The sequence below is a fragment of the Pangasianodon hypophthalmus genome, chromosome 29 (assembly GCF_027358585.1).
Source record: "Pangasianodon hypophthalmus isolate fPanHyp1 chromosome 29, fPanHyp1.pri, whole genome shotgun sequence".
In the NCBI taxonomy this organism is placed as follows: Eukaryota; Metazoa; Chordata; class Actinopteri; order Siluriformes; family Pangasiidae; genus Pangasianodon; species Pangasianodon hypophthalmus.
The window spans coordinates 6,934,731-6,958,394 of record NC_069738.1 but is presented as its reverse complement, the minus strand read 5'-3'; the positions used below and the strand labels follow the sequence as shown (position 1 = coordinate 6,958,394).

The window sequence follows — 23,664 nt, the reverse complement described above, 5'->3', positions numbered from 1 at the left end:
ACTAAGCGGCAGAGTAACCAGCAGACTGTCTTTATCTACAGAAATCTTCTACATGTGACCATTAAAGGACAAACATTGTTTTGTCAGGAAAAAATTAAAAACAAAAGTGGAGCTCCTGCTTCTGTGTGCTCTTAATTGTTGAAGAGAACAGTGTAATTGCAGCTGCTGGACCAGTTTAACTTGCTAATAATGTGTGTCTGAGTAATAATGGCCGGAGGTCCTGGAGGCTAATTAAAATGATTGACGCTCTTGAGTGGTGTTCTTGGCTACATCCTGTCTCTGGCACCCACGTTCATTTCCCAGAGACGACACAGTTCCGAAGGTTCATTCCCATCTTCCTGTTGATGCAAACAATGCCATGTAATCATGAGTGTCTGGGGGGGGCACGTATACAGAACTGGGCAGTTGGTGCTCTCCTCCAAGCATGTATTCATAAAATGACTCCTTATTCCATGTGCTTTAGACGTCTTAAGCTGTCTGAAGTGCTGACGACTGCAGAGATTTTTTTTTTTTTCCAAATCTACACTTTCTACAGTGATATCCTGGTGTATTATATGGCTAATGTTTTTGTAAATGATTGCGTTTTTTTTTTTTAATCTTATGAATTCGATTCACCCCAATAACCCAACACAACAGATCCCCACATGGGCTGATAATGTCAATACTAAAAACAGCTTTCCAGTCGAGAAAATATTATATATCAGAATATAACAAAGCCAAACCCTGCTTTTGTTTTGCCTTTCTGTTCACAGATGCTGGCCAACATCATCATATTTATCTGTGGGAACATGGCAGGCGCGTATCACAAGCACCTGATGGATCTCGCTCTGAAACAGACCTACCAGGACACGTGTAACTGCATCAAGTCACCCATCAAACTGGAATTTGAGAAACATCAGCAGGTAAGAAATAAATGGGATGCAACACAGATTTTCTTACATGTAGAGCTCAGAATATCCACTGTGAAAAACATATTTTTTACGTTGGGGTGGTAAAGGAACTCCACTTCATGCCGGTGCATCACACCTCCCCAAAGTTTATTAGTTTCCTATAACAGCACAGCCTGAAATTTTGGTTTAATTGAAACAGTTTTCTGTGATTATGTTGCTTACTGATGTTATGTTTATCAGCCAGTTTCTCACAGTGACTTGTTTTCCATCCGCCAAGTCACTGGCAAACATCCACATAATTTCACACACTGATTCATAAATGTTAAAGCCTCACAGTGATCTTGGGGTTTTTAAAAATATTTTAAGCAGTTCTGAGTGACATTTCTGAGTGACTTTTTGAGTGACATTTCATCCACCAAACTATACAATATACATATTTGCATGTGTGTGTGTAATATGCAAATATGTATTTAGTTAATATGAAAATTAGCACTCGGTTGCATAATGTAGTAGTAGTCAGATTTTTGCTGAGTAGCTCAGTGGTTAAGATATTGGACTTCTGCTTGGAAGGTCGTGAGTTCGAATCCTAGCACTGCCAAGCTGCCACTGTTGGGCCCTTTAACCTTCAGCTGCTCAGTTGTATAAATTGGATAAATGTAAGTTGCTCTGGATAAGGACAGCTGCCAAATGCTGTAAATGACTTTGACTCCTGCACTCACATGGCAGTTTGATAAAACTTAAATACATGAGCATTTAAATATATCCAATTAAAATCAAGCAAAAATTTGTATATAAATCTAAGATAATAATAACACAATTTTAAAAAAATAAGAGATGAAAGAAAAATGGTGCATTTCAGATTCTTATTAGGGATGGGACAGGTGATTTGCTGTATTTCTCAGGCCTCATTTTGGGGATCTGTAATTGATTGTACTTCCTGTTTCACCAGAATAACGTCTGGGCCTTAAGGGAAGCAGCCAGTATCTGAACGTGGAATTAAGTACTCTGAATGTGTTTCTCCTCTGTTGGAGAATGATCAGTGACAGAGTTTTCAGTAAATCTCGATAAGTAACGTAAAGTACGCCCTGCCAAAGATGATTTGGGATGCACGTTTCTGAATACGCTCAACCAGGTTTGATGGAGTTTGTCATATTTCTATATCATGCTGGACAGGAGTGCTTTACACACGGGGTTTATTGTTGTCTCTAATGAATTAACATTTGTTATTCAACAGCACTGTCGAATTCCCGATTCTGATTGGTCAGAAGGTGTTCATTAATTTTCTATAACAGCAGCACTGTCGTGTACAGAGACATGTATGGTAGAGACTCCACATAATCTAAGCCTAACAATAATGTTGATAATTGCTGATACATGAAGTTTTCTGTGAGAAGATTCTTATTTAACATTTATGGAAGGAGTCTCCAGTGTCAGCAGTTTTGTAACAGGCAGTAGGTTTTCCACCACAGGAAGTTCTTCAGGACAGAGGAGCTTGTACATTTCCAGTTTCATGGTAACATGACAAGCTGCATTATTTTTTGTCTTATTTACTTCAAGAAAGAGGAAAATAAGGCTAGTGAGGGAACGAGTGTTTATGGCTGCTATAACATAAATGTAACTATAAATGGATAAAAAGTACAATGTGTCATTCTTTAATAAAGTAAAAATTGTTAGAGTTGGGAAATGGCTGTGGTATAAGAGGAATAACCCACTTCAGGATGTGGGGATTGTAATATTTTCCTTTAACAGCACACCCTCCAGCTGTTTTATTCCTTACTCACGTTGAGAAATGTAACCTGACAAAAGTGTACTAGTGTGATGGAGTAAAAACAGCGTGGTAGTGGACTCTGCCTTTCAGAGAGTGTAGTGAAGGTTTGGAGGTTGAGCATGAGTCATTTATGCAGTTAAACACAAAGAATTACTAATATCCATTGAATGGGTGGGACTCAGAGTTGTTTTGGGTAAAAATAGCTCTGCCCCCCTCCTCCCACCCTATCCTTCCTTTCCCGAGCTGTGTGAGGTTTAAAGCTTCCTCTTGGTTAGGTTGGCATTGTTTGTTGATTTTATTGTGTGTCACATGATAATAAAGAGTTTCTAAGAGGTAATGCTGATAAGATTTGGTGTTACTATTCCCCACTATCAGGAGCAACATTATATTTTCATATCAGGATAACTTTTGGAAACAGTATTGGGAGGGGGGGGTCACATGTTAAACATTAATAAGTAGTGAATAGAGCAATTTGGCCACGTTAGCAGTATATTAGTGTTTTATTTTGTGTTCTCATATTCTTGCCTTATATTGTAGTTGCTTGTCCTTAGTAGCTATTTAATAACTGTTCCTGGAAATGTGCAGGTTAATTAATGATTAATAAAATGATTGTAATGCTTTAGTTGTGCTAGTATTCCTCTGTCTCGACACAACCTAATAAATGACTGATCTTAATTGTTTGCTTTCAGTAAAGAGCAAAATCTTCAGTACAGACACATTCTGTTAAAACATCGACAGTATCAAGACGCAACAGAAAAGCGTTCACCTTGTTGTTGAGAGATTGCTAGTTTAAATCTCTATCATGCCACAGCCATCCAAGGGAGCAAAATTGGCCATGCTTTCTGGGGTGAAGGAATGGCAGTACTCTCTCTCCCCTGTCAATCACAACAACACTAGCCAATCATGGGCATCCATGAGCTCACATATGCAGAAGAGGGCGGACAGCGCTTTGTTACGCCACCCTGTGACACAGCATGAACAGGAGGACTGGCTTCACGTGTCTCGGAGGAAACAAGTGTTAGCCTTCACCCTCCCCAGCTGTTAGTTGTCATGTAATTGAAGAGAGCTAGTTAGTGGGTGAAAACTCGCAATGACAAAAAATGAGTGAAAAGATGGAGTAAAAAAAATGAAGATGATTTCATTCTATTCTGGATTTACTTGCAGTCGCTCACAAGCTTCTGAGCTTAGATAAATAGATCATTTGAAGTGCCCATCATAATATCATGTGATAAAGATCACAATATATCGTCTAAACGATTATCAGCACTTTGGCTGGTTGGTGCTTCCAAAATCCAGATAATTCCAAAAGCTTCACAAACCAGACCTGCGTATACAGACCTGTAATTTCATTATTCTTCCCAGTGGCTTCTCCACAGTGCAATCATGATCTACAGTTTTCCATCTCTCTCACTCTAAAACACACAAACACACACACACACACACACACACACACACACACACACAGGTAGCCTTTTGCTTTTTTTCCCTCTATGCTTTTATGTTTTACTGTAATTACCACTGAGATGGATGGCAGCTCTCCGCTCAGTACATCGCTCATCACTCCGGGCTGCAGCGTGGCTGGTGTGTGATGGTATTTTTACTAAACAGCGACAGCAAAGCCAGACACTTCTCCGTTTTACTGTGCTCTCGCTCGATTTAGCTCAGGCTGCTTAATTACTTCATTTCCTCCTGAGACACAAATTGGGGAGGTGATCCAAAACAGACTGGAATATTTTATCTTCTTACACTCTCTCTCTCTCTCTCTTTCTCTCTCTCTCTTTCTCTCTCTCTACTTAATTTTCGATTCAATTTCTGTGGGACGATGAAACCCCTTTACTTTCACTAAAGAGACCATGATAAACAAGGTGATTAGCTGTTGTTAGGACACTTTTTCCTCTTTTGTTAACTCTGTCCCTGTGTCATAAAAGCGCACACACTGAGTTTGAGTGGATTTTTTTTTTTTAGAACAATGTTTTAATGGAGCTTGTCTATGTGCTTTGTTTTAAATGCCATGAAAATATGCAGTAGGTCAGTCTGTTTGTGCTCTCTCATTCATGGTTTGACCTGCACAGAACAAAGACTCCATACAAAACAGCAAATAGCAAGCACAGCTACCTATTAACGTATCTAATTTGAAGAGCAATTTGGAGCCGGTGTTGCTGTGATTTCACTAGATGATTGATTTATTTTTCTGCTTCTGTTTTGTCCAGGCAACACTGAATACATCAGTTTCATCATAAATAAGCCTAAATGTAAGGCAGTCCGGAGAAAACATGTCAGATTTCAGTGCAGCTGAATTCTGACAAACAGCCAAAAATGACAAAGAAATTGTTTTCTTTCTGCCAGTAATATACTTTCACACTTCTACTTTAAGAAAACAGACATATGTTTCACAAAAACAATGTGAAAATATTTTTACTTACTCTTTAACCTTGTCTTGGCTGTCTTCCTGCAAAGATCATTTTGGGAAAGGAGACAGTTTAACAAATAATTTAAGTAAATCTTGCATAAAGACGTCTAAAACCTTGATAGCTAAGTGTGATTTCCTCGCACAGTGAATGCCACGCTTTGATCAAGTTTTTGGATAACTACATGCCATTGCGAATTGGACATAAGCCTAATGAATTCAGTGTGTAATTAGATACTGGCTGTCAAAATGTCTGTGACCTGAGCGCTTACTCCCACTGTACAAAGTTTTAAAATGATTAAAAGACCTCATAAAAATATGGTAAATTTAACCAACAGAACAGAACTGACTGAATTTAGCAGCGATTCTTTCAGGTCTGAGCGAACAGAGCGTTTAAATGCCATGAGCGACATTTAACTCAGGTGATAAGACTAGAAGAATTGAAGTATTTGTTGCATTCACAAAATCATCAAGAGATCACAAATTCGAATCTGGAGTCCAAGAGAGAAAAATCATCTGTGTTCTCTGTGTGGGAGGGACATACTCTCCCTCCACTGTCAATCACAGCGACACTAGCCAATCATAGGAATGTGTGAGATCATGTATGAAGAAGAGGGCAGATAGGGCTTTCTTGAGTGTGTTACGCTTCACGTGTCTCAGAGAAAGCAAGTGTTAGCCTTCACTCTCCCCAGTTGGTAGCTGTCATATCACAAGGGTGAACTAGCTAGTGAGTGTGAATTCGCAGATGAACATATTGTTAGAAAATTAAAGAAAAAAGTGTGATCACATCTTATTTATTGTCTTAAATGCAAATGAAATCATAAATAGCAGCTGCTTTTGTCCAAGCTTGTCTTCATCCTCTTCACTCTGACCAATAGGAGCGTCTCTTACTGTCCCTGCTGCCCGCCCACATCGCTCGCGTGATGAAGGCTGAGATCATCCACAGGCTCAAGGGTCCAAACAGCGGCCAGGCCGAAAACACCAACAACTTCCACAACCTCTATGTACAGAGACACACCAACGTCAGGTAGGACTCAGACTACTCAACACACACACACATAACTAGATTAACTGAGCCACATTTCTGCATGCTGACAGATTGCCTACTATTCCTGTAGACTTTATAGAACAGACACAGGTGTTTCTCACAGCTAAATAAATCCGGCTGAGACCAAGTAGGACAAAAAAGTTAAATAACCCAAATACAAGTAGCCTAGATGTAAGAGTTCTGCAGAAAGTTTTCTATACTCCTCAAATAGCCCTAAAAGAAAAGATCCTCATATAAAACACTTTCATCACTTTCACTGTGCGGAAGGACAAAGTGCTTTCCTTTTTTTCTGAAGTAATATTTTTGTGCGCTTCAAAGATTTAGTCTGTTTTTCATCATGGTAAGAGCATGCTGAAGACACAGCACTCGTCATTATGAGCAGCCCTCGTGCTTGTTTTTCAGGAACAGGGAGATGACCCAGATGCTCGGTCTGACCGCAGACAGCACAACGGCGTTCTCAGGAGCTTTTTATGCGTCTGAGTGCAGAGTCACTGCTTTACTCCACATTTCACATGATTATTAAGCCACACCCAAACCATTTGAACTGGATTAGTTTTACATGGAGTAATGTAATTATTACAAGAGTATCGCTGGTGCTTCAGTCTACATCCATCATGTCAGTAATTAGGTCCTGACTGTGCATTCATGCATCTAGAAAGATGACACTGTATTTTATCTTCTATAAAATAACCAGTCGAAATAAACCCAGCTATATCCTGCTCAAATTGACATGGTGTTAAAAAGCTATATCCTGTAGAAAAAGAGGGTTTGCACTTTTTCTTCTAAAATTAAAGCCAAGTATTGGTAGAGTTTAAAATGCAGAACAATAAAACAAACAATGTTTAAAATTTCTTGATTATTGTGTAATTAATTATTGAATCCTTAGCATAAGTACAGCCTAGATGCATGGTCATGTGACCTACTAATAATCATGGACTTACAGTATAATAAGGGTCAGAACAATCAGTTTGTATTAAAGTGAAGTGTTTGTAGTACACATGGAATTGTTTGCATGACAATCATGTGTACGTCATGATTTCTGCACAGATCACGTGGGAATCAACCAGAAATAATACTATATATATAGACTGTGAAATGTGGAGTTTATACTGATCCTAATTAAAACCTAGGCTTGGATGTTGTGCTTCAGTATGTATAGTGTAGAGTAGCGATATTTTAATCCAATCACAGATTGCCTCACTCTCCCCTGCACAGTCTTAAAGGCCTCTTAACATTTTTGGCAGCATTCTGTACGCAGACATCGTCGGGTTCACGCGCTTGGCCAGCGACTGCTCTCCAGGAGAACTGGTGCACATGCTCAATGAGCTTTTTGGCAAATTCGACCAGATAGCCAAGGTAAAGCACAAATCACATCTTCTCACGGCATCTATGACTGTATCTATGATTTCTTCTAGCTTTGTCTAATCTCATCTTTTTTAGGATAATGACTGCATGAGGATTAAGATACTGGGAGACTGTTATTACTGTGTGTCTGGACTGCCTGAGTCTTTACCCGACCACGCCAAGAACTGTGTAAAGATGGGACTGGACATGTGTGAGGCCATCAAGTAAAACACCATCTCTCTGTCTCTTTTTCAATCTTTCTCTTTTTCTTTGTCTAGTATCCTTAAACAGCTACAGTACTGTGAAAAAGTCTTAGACTCCCTAAAATCTTATACATTTACTTTGTCTTAGGTTTTTTTTTATATCTACATTAACGTATAAATAATGTAATTAAAGAAAGTAACATGTTAAGTTATAAACTGCTGGTTAATTTTTTTTTTAAAAATCAGGGAGGATTTTGAGGCAGAAGCAGATGATAGCCAATATCTGCTAAAGAACTGTAGCAAGTTCTCCAAAATGCTTGGAACCTACCAACCTACCATGCTTATAAAACTTATAAAACTGCTCCACAGTGTACCACAGAGAGTTGATGTGGGTTTCAAAGGCAAAAGGTGACCAAATATTGATTTGATTTAGCTTCTACTGGTTAGTGTTTACTGCTTTTGCCTATTCAGAAACATTTCATTTCATTATTTATTTCATAAAGCATCTGAACTTCTCCATATGTGCCTAAGACTTTTGCAGAGTACTGAGTATTTTCAGATTTTAGCATATGGCACAAAATTTTGCATCCAGCATCCTTTTCACTCTAAATCTTTTCACGTTTTCATGACAAAAATATGTATTTATGGAGAAATACATTTCTGAAGTGCAAAATAATGATCATTCCAAAAAAACATATGTTAAAAAAACATAAGTGCAAATTAATCTCTAATATTTTGTCTTTTTGGCTTTGACCTATATACAGTATGCATTAAATTTCATGCCAATGAAACCAAAAGCCTATGTATCAAGAAGAAAACATCAATATACAAAACTAGGGGGAAAAAAATCACAGGAACTCATAGTAAAGAGGCTTCATAGTATATCTGATGAAAGCAATGCAAACTTTAATTTACTCTGTAGCTATGCGTATAAACTTACTATTTTCTGCTCTCAAATTGCCTCTCTGTGTCCGAAAAAACTCTACTTCATTTCAGACTACATTCGTTGAAGTAAAAACTTCATTTCGTTGGAATGCAGACACAAGATATTGCCACCACTGAACAAAGACTATAACTCTGTAAATACACACACACCCCAACTCAGTTGTCCTCAGCCAGACTCTATAACAAGTCTGTAGTGTTATCACAATGAAGATAAGCTGAGTCACACTGGCACTGAGGATATACAGCGCATCCAATCACCTGAAACGCCACACACTCTAAAACTCACACACTATATATCAGAATTTCCAGAGGATTCTTGTAGTTTCATCACAGTCTCGTTGCCTAACTGAAAATAAGGTAACACTTTATTCGTATGTCACACTAGTCTATACCAGGTGACAGCTGGTTGTGTTATGGAATGGGAGACCCAAAAGATATTACGACATATCAGTAACTCACCATTACCATTAAAGAGTTCTAGTATTAAGAAAGGAATCAACCTTGTTCATGTTTATTACTCCTGCTAATGTATTTTTCACATACCACTGCTGATGATGTGTTATAGGGGTTTCAGTAAAGCGAGATTAAATAAATTAGCCCCAATAGACACAAACTCCAGAATGTGTTTCACCAGGTGTAATGACTTGACACAACTGTCAGTGATGAGCTTCTTGAATCTACAGTCGTAAATAATCCACTTGAAGCCAACTGTTGACAGCAAATAAGACATTATTTTTATTTTTCATTTCGGGAAATAGAGGGAGGGGTTTTTCCTGCCAGCCCATTTATACTAGCTCATTCTGAAAAGGTCCTTTCAAAATGTATACACTATCAACTTTATTTTAGTTTGATACTCTAGTTTATAGCTTGTGATGTTTCTAGATCATCCATACACTCATCCGTAGTCCTATCATAATTTCAAATTCAGCTCATGTGGCCTTGTGTGTGTAACACAATGCCACTATCTGTATTCGGAATTGAACCCAAAGTAGGCATGGCCTAAACCAGAAAGTTTTTTTTTTTCTTTTTTTAACCACTATGCCCCTTGAAATACCGGGGTTTAAAACAGAGGTAGAAATGCCAGCAATGTCAGTATGGTCCATGAATTCTGGCTTCGACAGTTCCTCAACCTCAGCTATGTCAGTCTAGATCATAATGAGTCTAGAGACTCATCAACTAGAGATGACGGTGGGACTGTTTTTTTTTTTTTAATTCCACTTCAGAATCCCACCCACACACCTGCCTACAATATTTTCTAACAAATTTATTTGGTTCTATTTCCCAAAATATAAATAAACTAGTAGTAAAATTTATACCCTTGTGACACTGACCTATGGATGCAAGAGTGAACACTGAACATGAAAAAAAAAAAAAACAATGTAAATCTGGTCTTTGTTTCTACCACATGCTTCATATCTGATTGCTTGCTTGTGCCCACATGAAAGTGAACCTTACACTCATGTCACTTTTGTTGTTTTTGTGGCATGTCGTGTGTTCCTAGTCACTATACACATCTCTAGTCTCAACCAAGCTTCCTAAAAGCCTTCTATCGTGCAGGCTGCATCCCTAATGTGGACTTTGTTAGTACTTTTAATGACGTCTTGTTGAGTTGCCGATGAATCAGTTGTTAGGTTGCTTTATGATAGTCTATAGATGGTTTGTAGAGTGTCTAAAGTGGACTATCCAAAAATGTATTACTAGAAACAATTCTAGTGTTGAGTGGGATGAAATACATTAGTCAACCAGTAAAGTGCACTGAGAAAGCAAAGTGAGAGAAAGAGAGCAAAATGAGTATCAATTTACACATGAGAAAAAGTCTCTACGACAATCTTGGCCAAGCTACAGTGCTAAAATGTGTCGTGTCGTTACAGGAAGGTGCGAGATGCCACAGGCGTTGACATTAACATGCGTGTTGGAGTGCATTCTGGCAATGTGCTCTGCGGCGTAATTGGCCTCCAGAAATGGCAGTATGACGTTTGGTCACATGATGTCACTCTGGCCAATCACATGGAGGCCGGAGGCGTACCTGGGTGAGCTTTTTTTGTGATCCCTCTCTTTGTGCATGTGTTTTTACATCTGTGATCAACAGTGCGAAATCTAACAAGGGCTCTTCACATTCAGGCAAACACACTGTGGAGAGCTCTGTGAAAGGTGCTCGTGGCTGATGATGAGTTTTTGTTCACCATGAAGACAATAAAAGCTGCCCTGGCTCTTTTATTTCCTCGCTGCCTTGTTCATATTATATATTTACCGTCCACTCTGTGTGGGCTGCACGAGAGGATGTAATGTTTCTTGTCCGCGTGTTGTTATTGAAGTGCTCTCTCGTGTCCTGTTGGTCCTCCCCAGCCGAGTTCACATCTCCTCTGTGACGCTGGAACATTTGAAGGGGGCCTATAAAGTGGAAGTGGGAGACGGCCAGAGCCGAGACTCGTATCTGAAAGAGCATGGCATTGTCACATACCTCGTCATCAATCCAAAGGTACAATACCATCAAAACAAAGGTGTCTCTTTAGTGTTGATGGCAATTAGCAAAAAGAAGGATGTCTGGAATAATATGAAAAATAATCATATAATCCAATATTTCCATTTTAGCTACATTATGGTTAAGCTTACAACTTCACATTGTCAAAAAATGACAAAATAATTTAACATTCAAGGTTTCTGAATGTTTTGTCATGGTCTTTAAAGTGAAACTAGATGTGTGTATACTACAGCACTGTTGATTTTTGAATCTGATGAGTCAAAAGGTGTTGATTCAGAATTCAGGATCCACTTAATCTAGGTATAATAATAAATGTGTTATTTAACATATAAAAGCATTCTTATATTTAGGCTTTTAGTAAGAAGACAGTTATTTAACATTTATGGAAGGAGTCTCCAGTGTCAGCTCTTTGTAACAGTCAGTCATTTTTCTGACAAGGGAAAATCTTCAGGACAGAGGACTTTGTGATTTCAGTTTCTCTGTAACATGACAAACTGTATTTTTTTGTTTGGTTTTTTGTCTTATTAACTTCAAGAGAGAGAAACAACTGCCTTAATGATAACAGGGACTAACTTGTTTTGCAGATGTTTCAAAACATGTAATTATTAATGGATAAAAAGTGCTGTGGTATAAGAGGACTAAAGCACTTCAGGACGTGTTGTTACAGGACAAATCTTCAGGGTGGTAACAGCATGATAATCGTTAATTGTTGATTATTTTACTACAGCAGAACGCCTCGTCATGTTTCACTCCTTACATATCATTATGTTAAGCGATTGTCTCATGTATACCTGCATGCCTTTGGTATGTCATAGAGTAAAGCAAAGAAAGTGTGAAAAGAGATTAATTATTGCTTATTCTACAAAGATACTCTAAAATGGCCTGGACAGATTTGTTGGTACCCCTAGAAAAGATTATAAATATTCAGATTATAGCCATATTTCAAGCTAACTGTTTTCTTTAATTAGTATCACACATGCCTTCAATCTTGTAATCAGTCATTCAGCCTATTTAAATGGAGAAAAGTAGTCACTCTAATGTTTGGTATCATCATGTGTACTACATTGAACATGGACCAGAGAAGGCAAAGGAGACTGTTGTCTGAGGAGTTCAGAAAGAAAATTATAGACAAGCATGTTAAAGGTATAAGCTATAAGACCATCTCCAAGCAGCTTGATGTTCCTGTGACTACAGTTACAAATATTATTAAGAAGTTTAAGGTCCATGGGACTGTCGCCAACCTCCCTGGATGTGGTCGCAGGAGGAAAATCATCCCCAGATTGAACAGAAGGATAGTGCAAAAGGTAGACAAAGAGATACAAGCTGAGCTCCAAGGTCAAGGTACATCAGTGTCTGATTGCACCATCCGTCACTTTTTGAGTGACAGTGGACTCAACGGAAGAAGACCCAGGAGGACTCTACTGTTGAAAGAAAAACATAAAAAAGGCAGACTGGAATTTTATTTTGACAAGCCACAATGCTTCTGGGAGTATGTCCTTTGTTTAGATGAGACAAAACTGGAGCTTTTTGGCAAGTCCCAACAGCTCTATGTTCAGACAAAAAATGAAGCTTTCAAAGAAAAGAACACCATACCTACTATGAAACATGGAGGAGGCTCGGTTATGTTTTGTGTCTACTTTGCTGCATCTGGCACAGAGTGCCTTGAATCTGTGCAGGGCACAAAGAAATCTCAAGACTATCAAGGCATTCTGGAGGGAAACGTACTGCCCAGTGTCAGAAAGCGCTGTCTCAGTCCTCCAACATGATAAAGACCCAAAACCCACAGTAAAAGCATCCAAGAATGGCTAAGAACAAAACAATGGACTATTCTGAAGTGGCCTTCTATGAGCCCTTCCTATCGAACATCTATGGAATCTGTGGAGCTGAAACATGCAGTCTGGCGAGAGCACACTTCAAACCTGAGACGGCTGGAGCCGTTTGCTCAGGAAGAGTGGGACAAACTACCTGTTGACAGGTGCAGAAATCAAATCAAAAGCAAAGTCTGATTTTTATTAAATATGGAATAAACAATGATGGATGCCAATTACTTTTGTCAGGTTCAAGTTATTTCAGAGAAAATTGTGGGTTCTTCTTTTTTCGTGGAAGGGTACCAACAAACTACTTATTCCTACTGTATATATTAAAAGATACGACCGATCATTTATGATACATATGCATATATGACCATATGTCAGATTTTTGCCATGATCCAAGTGTGAAAATACCCATACATACTACTGTGACTGTCAAACCCCAAGTTCTGCCCATCTGGTTGTGCTGCATTGTGTAGCACACGGTTTGACAAACTGTTAAAAGGTGTCAAATAAACAGCATCATTGCTTCCTTTGATTCCCATTAAACACCTACCATAATATTTTACAGTCCCAGTGTCTGGCAGCAACTTTATAGCAATTTACCATACCATCAGCTTCAGCATAAGCCGTCCTCCATAAACGCTTACTTTGAAGCATGTCTATTTACAGTGCAACTTGGCACAACATCGGATGTAACTCTGCCAATTTCAGACTGCCTATCGCTTTAGACGCATATCTGTGCGTGGGTTTTCTCTCTGCCCACAGAGATCACTCTGCTTGCCAACATCTTAACACCAGCTATTTCATTTTAAAATACGACCATTTATTTTTGTTGTGTCAGTGCATGGGGTGGTTCTGTTTTCTTGACCCAATGTGTGCACTAAATTAGAGATGATGTTGATTTGATTCAATGCTGCTTATTTGCATCAGAGCTGAAAATATTGATTATACTCTTGTACAGTGTTATGTGTTTCACTGAACACTGACACTGTTTCCTTGAATACTGCCTACAGTTTGTTTGTTTGGTTGTTTTTTTTTTAATAGGTCTAAGTAAAGGATACGTTGTTAATTAATGCTGTGAGTCATATTCCAATCCAATTTTACATCCTGCCTAAACATAATATACTGCTGAAATATAACACATTCTTATAATCTGGTTCCTTTATATATTATTGCCATAATTCTTTATTTCCATCAGCTTATTATCTCAATCTTGGGTCATACCCTAATATAAGCTTGCATGACACATAATATTCCTATGTGACTTTAATATCTGCCCTCATACAGTTATAGACATATTTGATCATCTGTGTGTGTGATGTACTTTATCACTCAGGGAGAGAGACGCAGCCCGCAGCTCCACTGCCGTCCTCGTCCGGTTCTCTATGGGGCGAAGATGAGAGCGTCTGTGCGTATGACTCAATACCTGGAGTCCTGGGGGGCAGCAAAGCCCTTCGCCAACCTGCACCACCGAGACAGCATGACCAATGAGAACGGCAAGATCAACACGCATGTGAGTCGACTGAGGCACACAGACATTAGTGACATTAATAGAAAGAGAAGAGACCTGAACACTGGATTTGTAGCTCCCCAACCAACCTGGCAAAGTTTAACTGGAAAATGTTAAATGTGTCTCAACAGAAAAGAATTTGCAAGTTTGAATTCCAACAATGCTACAGCTATCTGTGACCAGGAGCAACACTGGTGGTGCTCTTTTGGTGGGAAGGATGTCATTACTTTCTCTCCTGTCAATCACAGCAACACTAGCCAATCGTGGATGTCTGTGAGATCATATATGCATAAGAGGGCAGATAGTGCTTAGTGTTACGTCATCCTGTGATGCAGCATGAGCAACAGTTTGAAAAGATGCAGTCTCTGAGGAAGCACGTGTTAGTCTTGATCCTTCCAGACTGTCATATGATTAGGGAGAACTGGAGAGAAAATTGGGAAGAAAATGTTAAAGGGATACTTCATAATTTCTGTCTGTTGCAGCTGTAAAGCATGTACAATTAACACATTTTCTCTGTACTGAGAAAAGAACAGAAAACCTTTACACACTTAGAATGGAGGTCTAAGGGCAATTGTTAACAATAAAGGTTAAGGTACGAGACAAACAAGAGTAAAAGTCCTACCAATACTGTTCCTTTGTAGTTTTATCCAACATTCTGGTTACTTAAACTGTCCAACAAGACTATGTGGGTGATACACAACTGCAAATTATTCCCTCTGAAAAAGTCTTTGAAAGGATTATTTATACAGATTTAAGGCTTACAGCTGACTGGATGATTTGTCATAGTACTCTAGAAAAACTTTCATCGACTGACTTCAACTACTGCCCTTTCTCTTTCAGTATTAAGAGTTGTTACATAATGTGCAGCAGCGAAAGTTCTCTCACCTAAAGCTCATGTAGATAATATTACTAGAACTGCCTTTTTCCATTTCATGCTAAGAAACATAATGATGTTAAGTAATACAGAAACTAGTTCATGCTTTGATTTACATCTAGGTTGGACAATTTAATGCCTTAGAGCATGTACAAGTCCCCATTAGTCTAGAGTTCTTACTAGAACCATAAAGTCTGACAATATTGTCCTTATTTTATCCACACTTCATTGGTTTCCAGTAAAATGTAGTACTTTATAGTCTCGCCCCACAGTACCAGAGTGATCTATTATGATCCGCCATGTCTGTGTCGATCAAAAGGTGCAGGCTCTATATTAGTACCTAGAATAATCAGGACTATAGCAGGGAGCAGATATTTCTCCTACAAATCCCCCCAGCTGTGAAACAGCCTTCCTGTTATTTTTTGAGACAATCTTGAAGTGTAGGTTGAAAACCTGTTTGCATTTTGTTAAACAGCTCTGCTATTAGTAAACGCTGTAGATCTGGGATGAACTGGGATGTTTTGATGTTGTCGCCCCACAGATTTCCATTAATATTGAGTTTGGAGTAATCAGGTTTTCTGTGCTTTTCTCAGTACAGGGAATGTGTTGAAAATCTTGTCTCTGGAAATGATGACACTACAGATGCAGTAGATAGAGTTTAGATTAAAGGCACTGTAATATTCCTTTAATTGTCTTTCTACCTTTTGTAGGCCCAATGAAAACATTAGTGTCATAAAATTCAGTATTTAGTATACTCTTTTTATTTCTATTTTCTGCATGGTTGGATAAAGCACCCGATTAAAAGCAGATATTAAAACTTAAAAAGCTCATTTGGACATTTTAGTTCATTGTTTAATAAGGATACACAGACAATCTGAGCATTTGATTTTGTCCCATTCATTTATATTATATTTATATTAAATTATTTAAAAAAAGGTTTATAATTGCTAAGGTTGAAGTAGTTGAAGCTCAACTACTTCAAAAAACAGAAACCCGTGGCTCTACACATCATAAAATGGTGGTATTCTGTAAGCAGTGGGCATGTCATCATTTTTTGTCTTTTTCAGGATGTGCCAATGGGACACTATCATTTTCCCGGGAGATCAGAAAGGTCAGTCCTCTAAGCATTAGTGAGAAACTCATCACTCACCCAATCTGTCTCTCTCAGACTGCTCATGTGTCACTTTTCTTTCATTCAGAACAAAATCTCAGAAGAAGAGGTTTGAGGAGGAGCTGAACGAGCGGATGATTCGTACAATTGACGGCATCAATGCACAAAAGTGAGTGGCCCTACTTTTCTCTTCTTGCTCATTTATAGAGAAGTCTTTTCACAATTTCAAACGCTTTTAAAGAGCAGAGTCAGAGGATTTAAGACTGCTGCTTATCTCATTATAACTACTAGTCATTTACTTTAGGTAAGATATGAATGCTCACCATTTTTGTTCTTTCTCTTGTCAGACAGTGGCTGAAGTCTGAGGATATTCAGAGGATATCTCTGTTCTTTCACAATAAGACTCTGGAGAAAGAGGTGTGGTCTGTTAGGAGTCATCGTGTGTGCAACATAATTACATTCTATACATGTCTCAATATTCATTATGTCTCAATGTAAGCTTTGTCTAGTCTAAAACCCAACTTTTTAGGTTTTGGGTCCCACTTTACTTAAGGATAGTGTTCATAAGGCTACATAACACCTTTGTAAACCCTTCATAGGCTCTGACACCTCACATAAATCAACATAAACATTTATAAAGGCTTATTCCAACATGTATCAGCTTGTGTCAAATGTCTCAAGTTGACACAATGCCAATGTCATGTGACATAGATTTGGGTTGACATACAGTATATGTCATGTTAGGACATTTCATCATCATCGTGTGACTCGGAGCTAGAAGGTCCGTTGTCATGACAATAATGTTAAATATTAAAATACAAACTCTTTCTAATATAAGGCCTGAGAAAATATACAGTATACATATTACTGCCATAAGTTTTAATAAAAATGTTATAGACATACTGTAAATATGTACTAGTAAATCTATACATTTATGCCTATCTTTCTCTTCCAATTTTTTTCTACTCAGTATCTTTTTAAAATTTATCCTCGCTATTGGATTTTGCTTTTCTCTTTGTATTTAATCTTTGTGTTTTATCCCGTGTATAATTGTGTTTGATTTGTTGATGAGCATATGCACATAATATTTTCTTCTCTTTTTCTCTCCTTTTTCTTTTTCTCTGTTTTTTTTTTTTTCATTTTTAATTTTAGAAAATTCTTCTGATTTTCTTTTTTTCCTTTTCCTTTTTTCTTCCCTTTTTCCTCTATCCCTCTCTGAGTGGCTTTAATTGTCCAAAAAAAATTATATATTATTATATATATTGCTAAAAAAAAAGTCCTTATTGTCTTCTAAGAAAAAAAAGACACAAAAATAAAATTCACTTAATGCTCAGAAAATAATGCACACACCACTGTTGTTTTAGTCAGTCAGTATGTAACAGTGTAATACATTAGATTTTCATATTTGTTCTATAACCATGATGTGTAGAGTTCAGGAGACTCTGCAGAGCTTCGTTTAGAAGAGCTATTCTTTATTTAATTTTAACTAACCTTCACTTGACAAAATATTCCACATCATCACCGTGATGTGCCTCATGATGTTCTTACAAACATTGCCCAAGGAAAGGGTGACAGATTTTTGTTTTATATTTAACGATTCTGTCACTGTAACTCATGATAATATGTTTTGTTGTATTTTTGTGTATTACAGTATAGAGCAACAGCCTTGCCATCCTTTAAGTACTACGTCGCCTGCGCATGCTTCATCTTCTTCTGCATTTTCATTGTGCAAGTTTTAGTTTTGCCAAAGTAAGTACTCACTCACTTACTCACTTACTCACTTGGTCCAATAATCATAAAATAGTTAGGAGCAGCCATTTAGCTCTACGTAATAGCCACACTTTCACATTACGCAATCTGAACTAGAGTAGGGGGAAAGATGAAGACACAAACCGACAATGGAAAGATCGATGTGTGATAGAGACATATAGATGTAGACTGATATGGATTTTGTGAATGAAAGCACAGAAATGATGCCCTTCTTTATGTAGGAAGTCAGACACAAAAATCTTTTGCACGACTTCATCTTCATTCTAATTAACTGTGCTTGTGTCAGCCAGAAGCACATTCAGACATCTGAAAGCACACATTGATTTTCCCTCTCTAGTCTCTCTAATGTGTCCTCACTTCCTCACTCTGTCGTTATATCCATTTTATAGCACCATTAAATGAGCTGCTGTGACAGACCGTGACTCTTATAGTTTCTTTTATTTCTTGCCTTCTCTTTTTATTAACAATGACATTAGTGTCAGAGTGTAGTGAAGTAGGAGTCAAATTCACCAAAAAAAAATGATATGATTCCTGTTCAGATGGCATTCATAACAAAAAACCATAACCGTAATAAAACTACTGGCAAATGAATATTATGACCTGTTGTGCTCTCACACACATTTTCCTCTTTTTCTTATGGGGGATTGTTTTTCTTTAGAGAAAGAAATGAAGTATTCAGCTGTTTATCATGAGATTGGATCAATAAGTTCAACTGTGTAATATAATAGTAGGTGTATTTTTATTAATGGTCCTGTTTTCAGCTGAAATGGGCCTAAATGTTCATGATTTGATTCTGTTTTGCAGGTAAAATGCAGCCTTACGCTTTCAGTGTCACCATAAATAATCTGAACAACCAGTGTGTGTGTGTGTGTGTGTGTGTGTGTGTGTGTGTGTGTGTGGACGCTTCTGTATTTTAAGGTGTAAAAATAAGAGATTGTTTTCTCTCTTTCAGGACCGCCGTGCTTAGTGTGTCTTTCGGAACGACCTTCTTGCTGCTAACGCTTATACTCATCATTTGTTTCGCTGGCCGTATACTGGTGAGTGAACTTCTAACATTAATCAGAGTTCAATCAGGTTTCTATGAGGATTGTGCTTTTAAATCATGTAAGGAATCAAGCATGATGGCGCATGGCGTTATAGGAACATAACCAAAGACAGGGTGGTGTGATGCAGCCAGACACATCCACCCCGAAGTTGATTACTTTCCTATAAACAGTACATTCCTGTGTGTTTTATTCCTCATATAGCGCAGCAATTTACCAATGATTACATTTCTGCAAAACAAGTTAGTTTCTGTTAACTCCTACATGATAACAGCAATAAACAGTTGTTGTCAAGTTGCTGAGAAAGCATAAAGCTCAAACTCTGTCCTGAAGACTTTCCTATTCTGAAAACTTTGTAGCGTTACTGTGACTGACACTGGAGACTCCTTCCAAAACTGCTAACTAAATGTCTCCTCACAGAATTGCGCAGGTTTTTTTTTGGTGCGTCTGCCATACCAGTCCCTGTGAAAGATGTTGCTATAGAAAGAATAACTTATTATAACTAGTGCATTAATATAACCCTTACAGCCGGGACTACTGTCCGAGTGACTGTTATAGAAAATTAATCAACACCTTCTGGCCAATCAGATTTGAGAATTCAAGAATGCTGGGGTATAAAGTACTTTAATTCATCAATGACTTAATATTAGAGGTTTATGAGATGTTATTATTTACAATGAATTATTACGATTCATAAATATAGTCAGCTTAGTGAAATGACCAAAATATGCTGTTTACACTGCAAAAAAAAAGACATCTTAGCAAGTGGAACTATCTTGAATGTAGTCAAATTTATGTTGTATTTCCTATTATAACATTACAATAAATCAAATATAAGGTTATTAAACTATTCCTAGGCATTTTACTCATCTCAAGCTTGAAATGGCAGAATAAGAAAATTTAAAGCTTAAGAAATTAGAAAAAGAAAATGTCTAGAAATATGTTTAATAATCTTATACTGGTCTATTGTAATCTTGTACTAAGAAATACAAGATATTATACTATATTCAAGATTTATTCAGTTCAAAAGATGCAATTTTTTTTGCAGTGTAATTGTGTATCTCAGTCAAATAAATAAAAACAGACCAGCAGACTGCCAATACTATACATCACAGCAGAAAATCATTGTTAATGTAAATAATCTGAGAGGTCAGTAGCATTATCAGGGTTTACTGGCTGCAGAATATATACAGACAGTGTTTTCCTGCTTTTGTTTTGCACCCATTGAATGCAGGATGTCTTAGTTACGATTATAAAAATGGATGCCCTTGATGAAATAAAACATTTTTATTTAAAATAAACATGCTCAGAGGAAGGCCACTTTTCTGCAAAAAAATCAGCACTAAATGTTAATAAGCGTCGAGGTAAGACGCATTTGAGAGCTGCAGCTTGTTAGCAATAGAAAGGAGCACAAGGACCATTGTATCAAGGTCAGTTTTTCCCTCGCTTTTCTGTACAAATAAAACATCATGTACAAGGACAACATTCTCAGATCTCCACAGAAAGGACCTGAAGGAAGGAAATGGCTTGATTCTCTTGGAAAAGGTCATCAGGTTCTCTAATGGCCTTTTTAAGTCACTCAGCTGGTCCTTTATATCAGTGTGGACGGTAGTAGCAGCAATAGATTTGTAGTACTTTCTCTCTAAACTACTCTATGTACTGTCTCTTTCTCTGTTTTTATCCACAAATACAGCGCATGTAAAGTAAAATTTTCTAAACGTATCTAAAAGTAAAGAGCATTTGGATAAGTTGTAATTACGATGATTAAACACCAAGACTCAAATGAATCATCCTCAATCTGTGCATCAGTGTCTAAAAACAGGTTTGAATTGATAAGATCGATAGGGTTGTGCTTTTCAAGATGACTTACAAATTTTAACTTTAAAATTCTGTCAAAAAGGAGACATACAGTTTGAATGCTTTATCAGGTCACCTCCATCTTCTATGATGTTTGTGATCTATTATTTGCTTTGCTGCTCCTAAACTAATTTCTGATACAAGGATATATTTACATTTGTTCATTTGTTCATCCAAAATGACTAACAACTGAGGCAGGATACAACTGGGCAGTTGAGGGTTATGAACTTTGCCCAAGGACCCAACCGTGGCAGCTTAGTGGAGCTGGGATTTGAACTCACAGCCTGATTAGCAGCACAGTTTTACACCATCTGATTACAACAGCCTTTTAAAATTATTACCTGTTAAGGCTGTACGAGATCCTAATAAAAGCTTGGCCAAATTCTGTAACAGACATAATGTGTGCGATAATGTGTTCTCCATGTCGGATTATACAATGAAGATCCTGTGACAATAGACCTGCGAATGACTAAAAAAATGAAAAATGAAAATGACTACAGCATGGAGTGTCCATTCTTCAAAGTGAGTTTGAGGTAATAAGGATATTTTTTACTTGGTAGCATTACAACTCACAATACAAAGCATAACATTACATTAATGAATGTAAGCGAGTTAGTATTTTTGTTTACTTTTCACTATCGCCACACCCATATCTCTAGCTGTCCCATGAGTTTTGTTTCTTCCTATGCTGTCCTCATATAAGTATTAATCAAAATTTTCTGACACTTTGCTGTCGGCAGTCTTTGATTACAATGGCACTAAATCAGCCGCTGGTGAGTATGTCACAGTGTGTGTTCTAAGACTAATCTCAACATCTTTATGATGTGTTATTTTTATCTATAACAGAAAAATCAGGCCACAAATCTTGCAGCGAAAACCCGGCTTTAATCATTCAGCTGCCACTTCCGAATAGGAAAATGTAAGGCAGGGTTTAGCTTATCCCAATAAGCTAGTCCAAAAACAATCCCAGTGTTCAGTAAAACCAGTCCAATTACAAAAGTCAAAATCTAACCCTTGCTAACCCTATTAAAGTCCAAAACCATAACTGTCAGTGCTAAAAACATATTGTACAATTTATTGTACTATCTATGTGATATACTTACACTTACAAAAAAAAAAAAAAAAAAAGTCCAATTCCATGGAGACAAGAAGCTTGACCTGAAGGTTGTTACAATATTTTTATGAATGATGCTTTATTACATTATTGCAGATCTCATCTCTTTATTTTGCACTTCTCCGACTTACTTTATTAATGCTACTTTTTTTTAAACTCTGGCTGCTCTTCTGTGAAACCAAATCTGTCTAAACTCAAGTGAGTAACTGAGTGCGTGTGCGTCTGACGTGCATGCGTCCCAGGTGAAAAGATCTTCATTGTTTTCTTGCTCTTTGTATCTCTGATGCTCTGAAGAGCCCCGTTATACAGTCACTGTGAATGGAGAGCTTCAGACATGAACAGATGGTCAGAGTGCGGTTTAGCAGTGCCCTGTCAAACATGACACAACATCAAATGCATAAAAGGGGAGGAAAAAGGCCAGCATGTCCCAGGGTAGTGAAACTAGACCATATTTTCACAGAAATAGAACCAAATCCCTTGTTCACAGATCAGCACCTGATTACAAAACTTTCTGAATTGCATATGTAATGCGTTGTGGTATATGTGTGAAATGTCTCATATGGGCGTTTGACTTGTATCAGGACTTTTAGGATGTTATGCTTTTTATTATGGAGTTTCAGATGTTTGTAATCAGGTATTTAAATGCAGAGGATTTAGACGCTTTTTATTATCGTACAAATATGCACACTGTACGTCTGACATTTAGTAACCTTGGTGTTTAGCAGAGGAGCAAATATGCTAATGACATTAGTGGGAGTTCAGACATGTTTTCTTGTTGCCGTAGCGATCGGGTCGCGTGACCTCCTGCTCTCTCCTCCCGAGCTCGTCCTTGCTCAGCGCCAACAAGCCCTGCGTCCGGCTCGTCCTCACCATGGCAACCACCGTGCTCATCCTCGTCATGGCCGTCTTCAACATGGTGAGTGTCGTGACTGCCCGAGGGCTTAGCCAAGGTCTCTGATTTCACATGGTGAGGTCTCAGTGCACTGGGGACCATGATATTCCATCTATTTGCACTTACACCACCATCACGCATGTTGAGGAGCTGTGAGTCAGCTGCTCAGAAAAACCCTGGAGGAATACTAATGCCTTAGAGCTGCTAGTGATCAGCCGTCAAGTGCAGTTCTGCTGCTGCTTCTGTTCAGTTCTTTAGCACATAAAAGACAGTGCAAGACAAGCAGCTTAAGCAGGTCAGCATAATATTAACCCAGTGGAGTCATTAAAGTGTTCACGTTTTTATTCTGATAGCAAATTAACACGTCATTATCACTCCATCTTATATGTCCTTATTTTCTATATTACATAGTGCAGGGCTTTGCTTAACTTAAATAAATTATTGTTAAATAAATTCAGTGGCCCTCCTCAGTGCAGAATTATTTCATGAACATGATATAAATGCATTCATTTATTAGAGCCATAGAGCTTTCTATTCCTGAAATCTCCTCTGACAGGACACATTAGGTCTATCATTTATAGTCTAACTTGAA

At 37.8% G+C, this 23,664-nt stretch overlaps 1 protein-coding gene across 1 annotated transcript in view; it reads left to right on the top strand.

The window, feature by feature from the left end:
* The window catches only part of adcy2b (adenylate cyclase 2b (brain)), a 57,750-nt gene that overhangs the window by 21,396 nt on the left and 12,690 nt on the right, over window positions 1–23,664 (top strand). Inside the window, exons 4-16 of the mRNA XM_026942257.3 lie at window positions 753–902; window positions 5,944–6,092; window positions 7,358–7,469; window positions 7,554–7,681; window positions 10,477–10,635; window positions 10,952–11,084; window positions 14,238–14,414; window positions 16,353–16,396; window positions 16,485–16,565; window positions 16,744–16,813; window positions 18,048–18,145; window positions 19,119–19,203; window positions 22,965–23,096. Of these exons, the coding sequence (XP_026798058.2) occupies window positions 753–902; window positions 5,944–6,092; window positions 7,358–7,469; window positions 7,554–7,681; window positions 10,477–10,635; window positions 10,952–11,084; window positions 14,238–14,414; window positions 16,353–16,396; window positions 16,485–16,565; window positions 16,744–16,813; window positions 18,048–18,145; window positions 19,119–19,203; window positions 22,965–23,096 (1,518 nt within the window). The remainder of the gene's footprint in view (window positions 1–752; window positions 903–5,943; window positions 6,093–7,357; window positions 7,470–7,553; window positions 7,682–10,476; window positions 10,636–10,951; window positions 11,085–14,237; window positions 14,415–16,352; window positions 16,397–16,484; window positions 16,566–16,743; window positions 16,814–18,047; window positions 18,146–19,118; window positions 19,204–22,964; window positions 23,097–23,664) is intronic.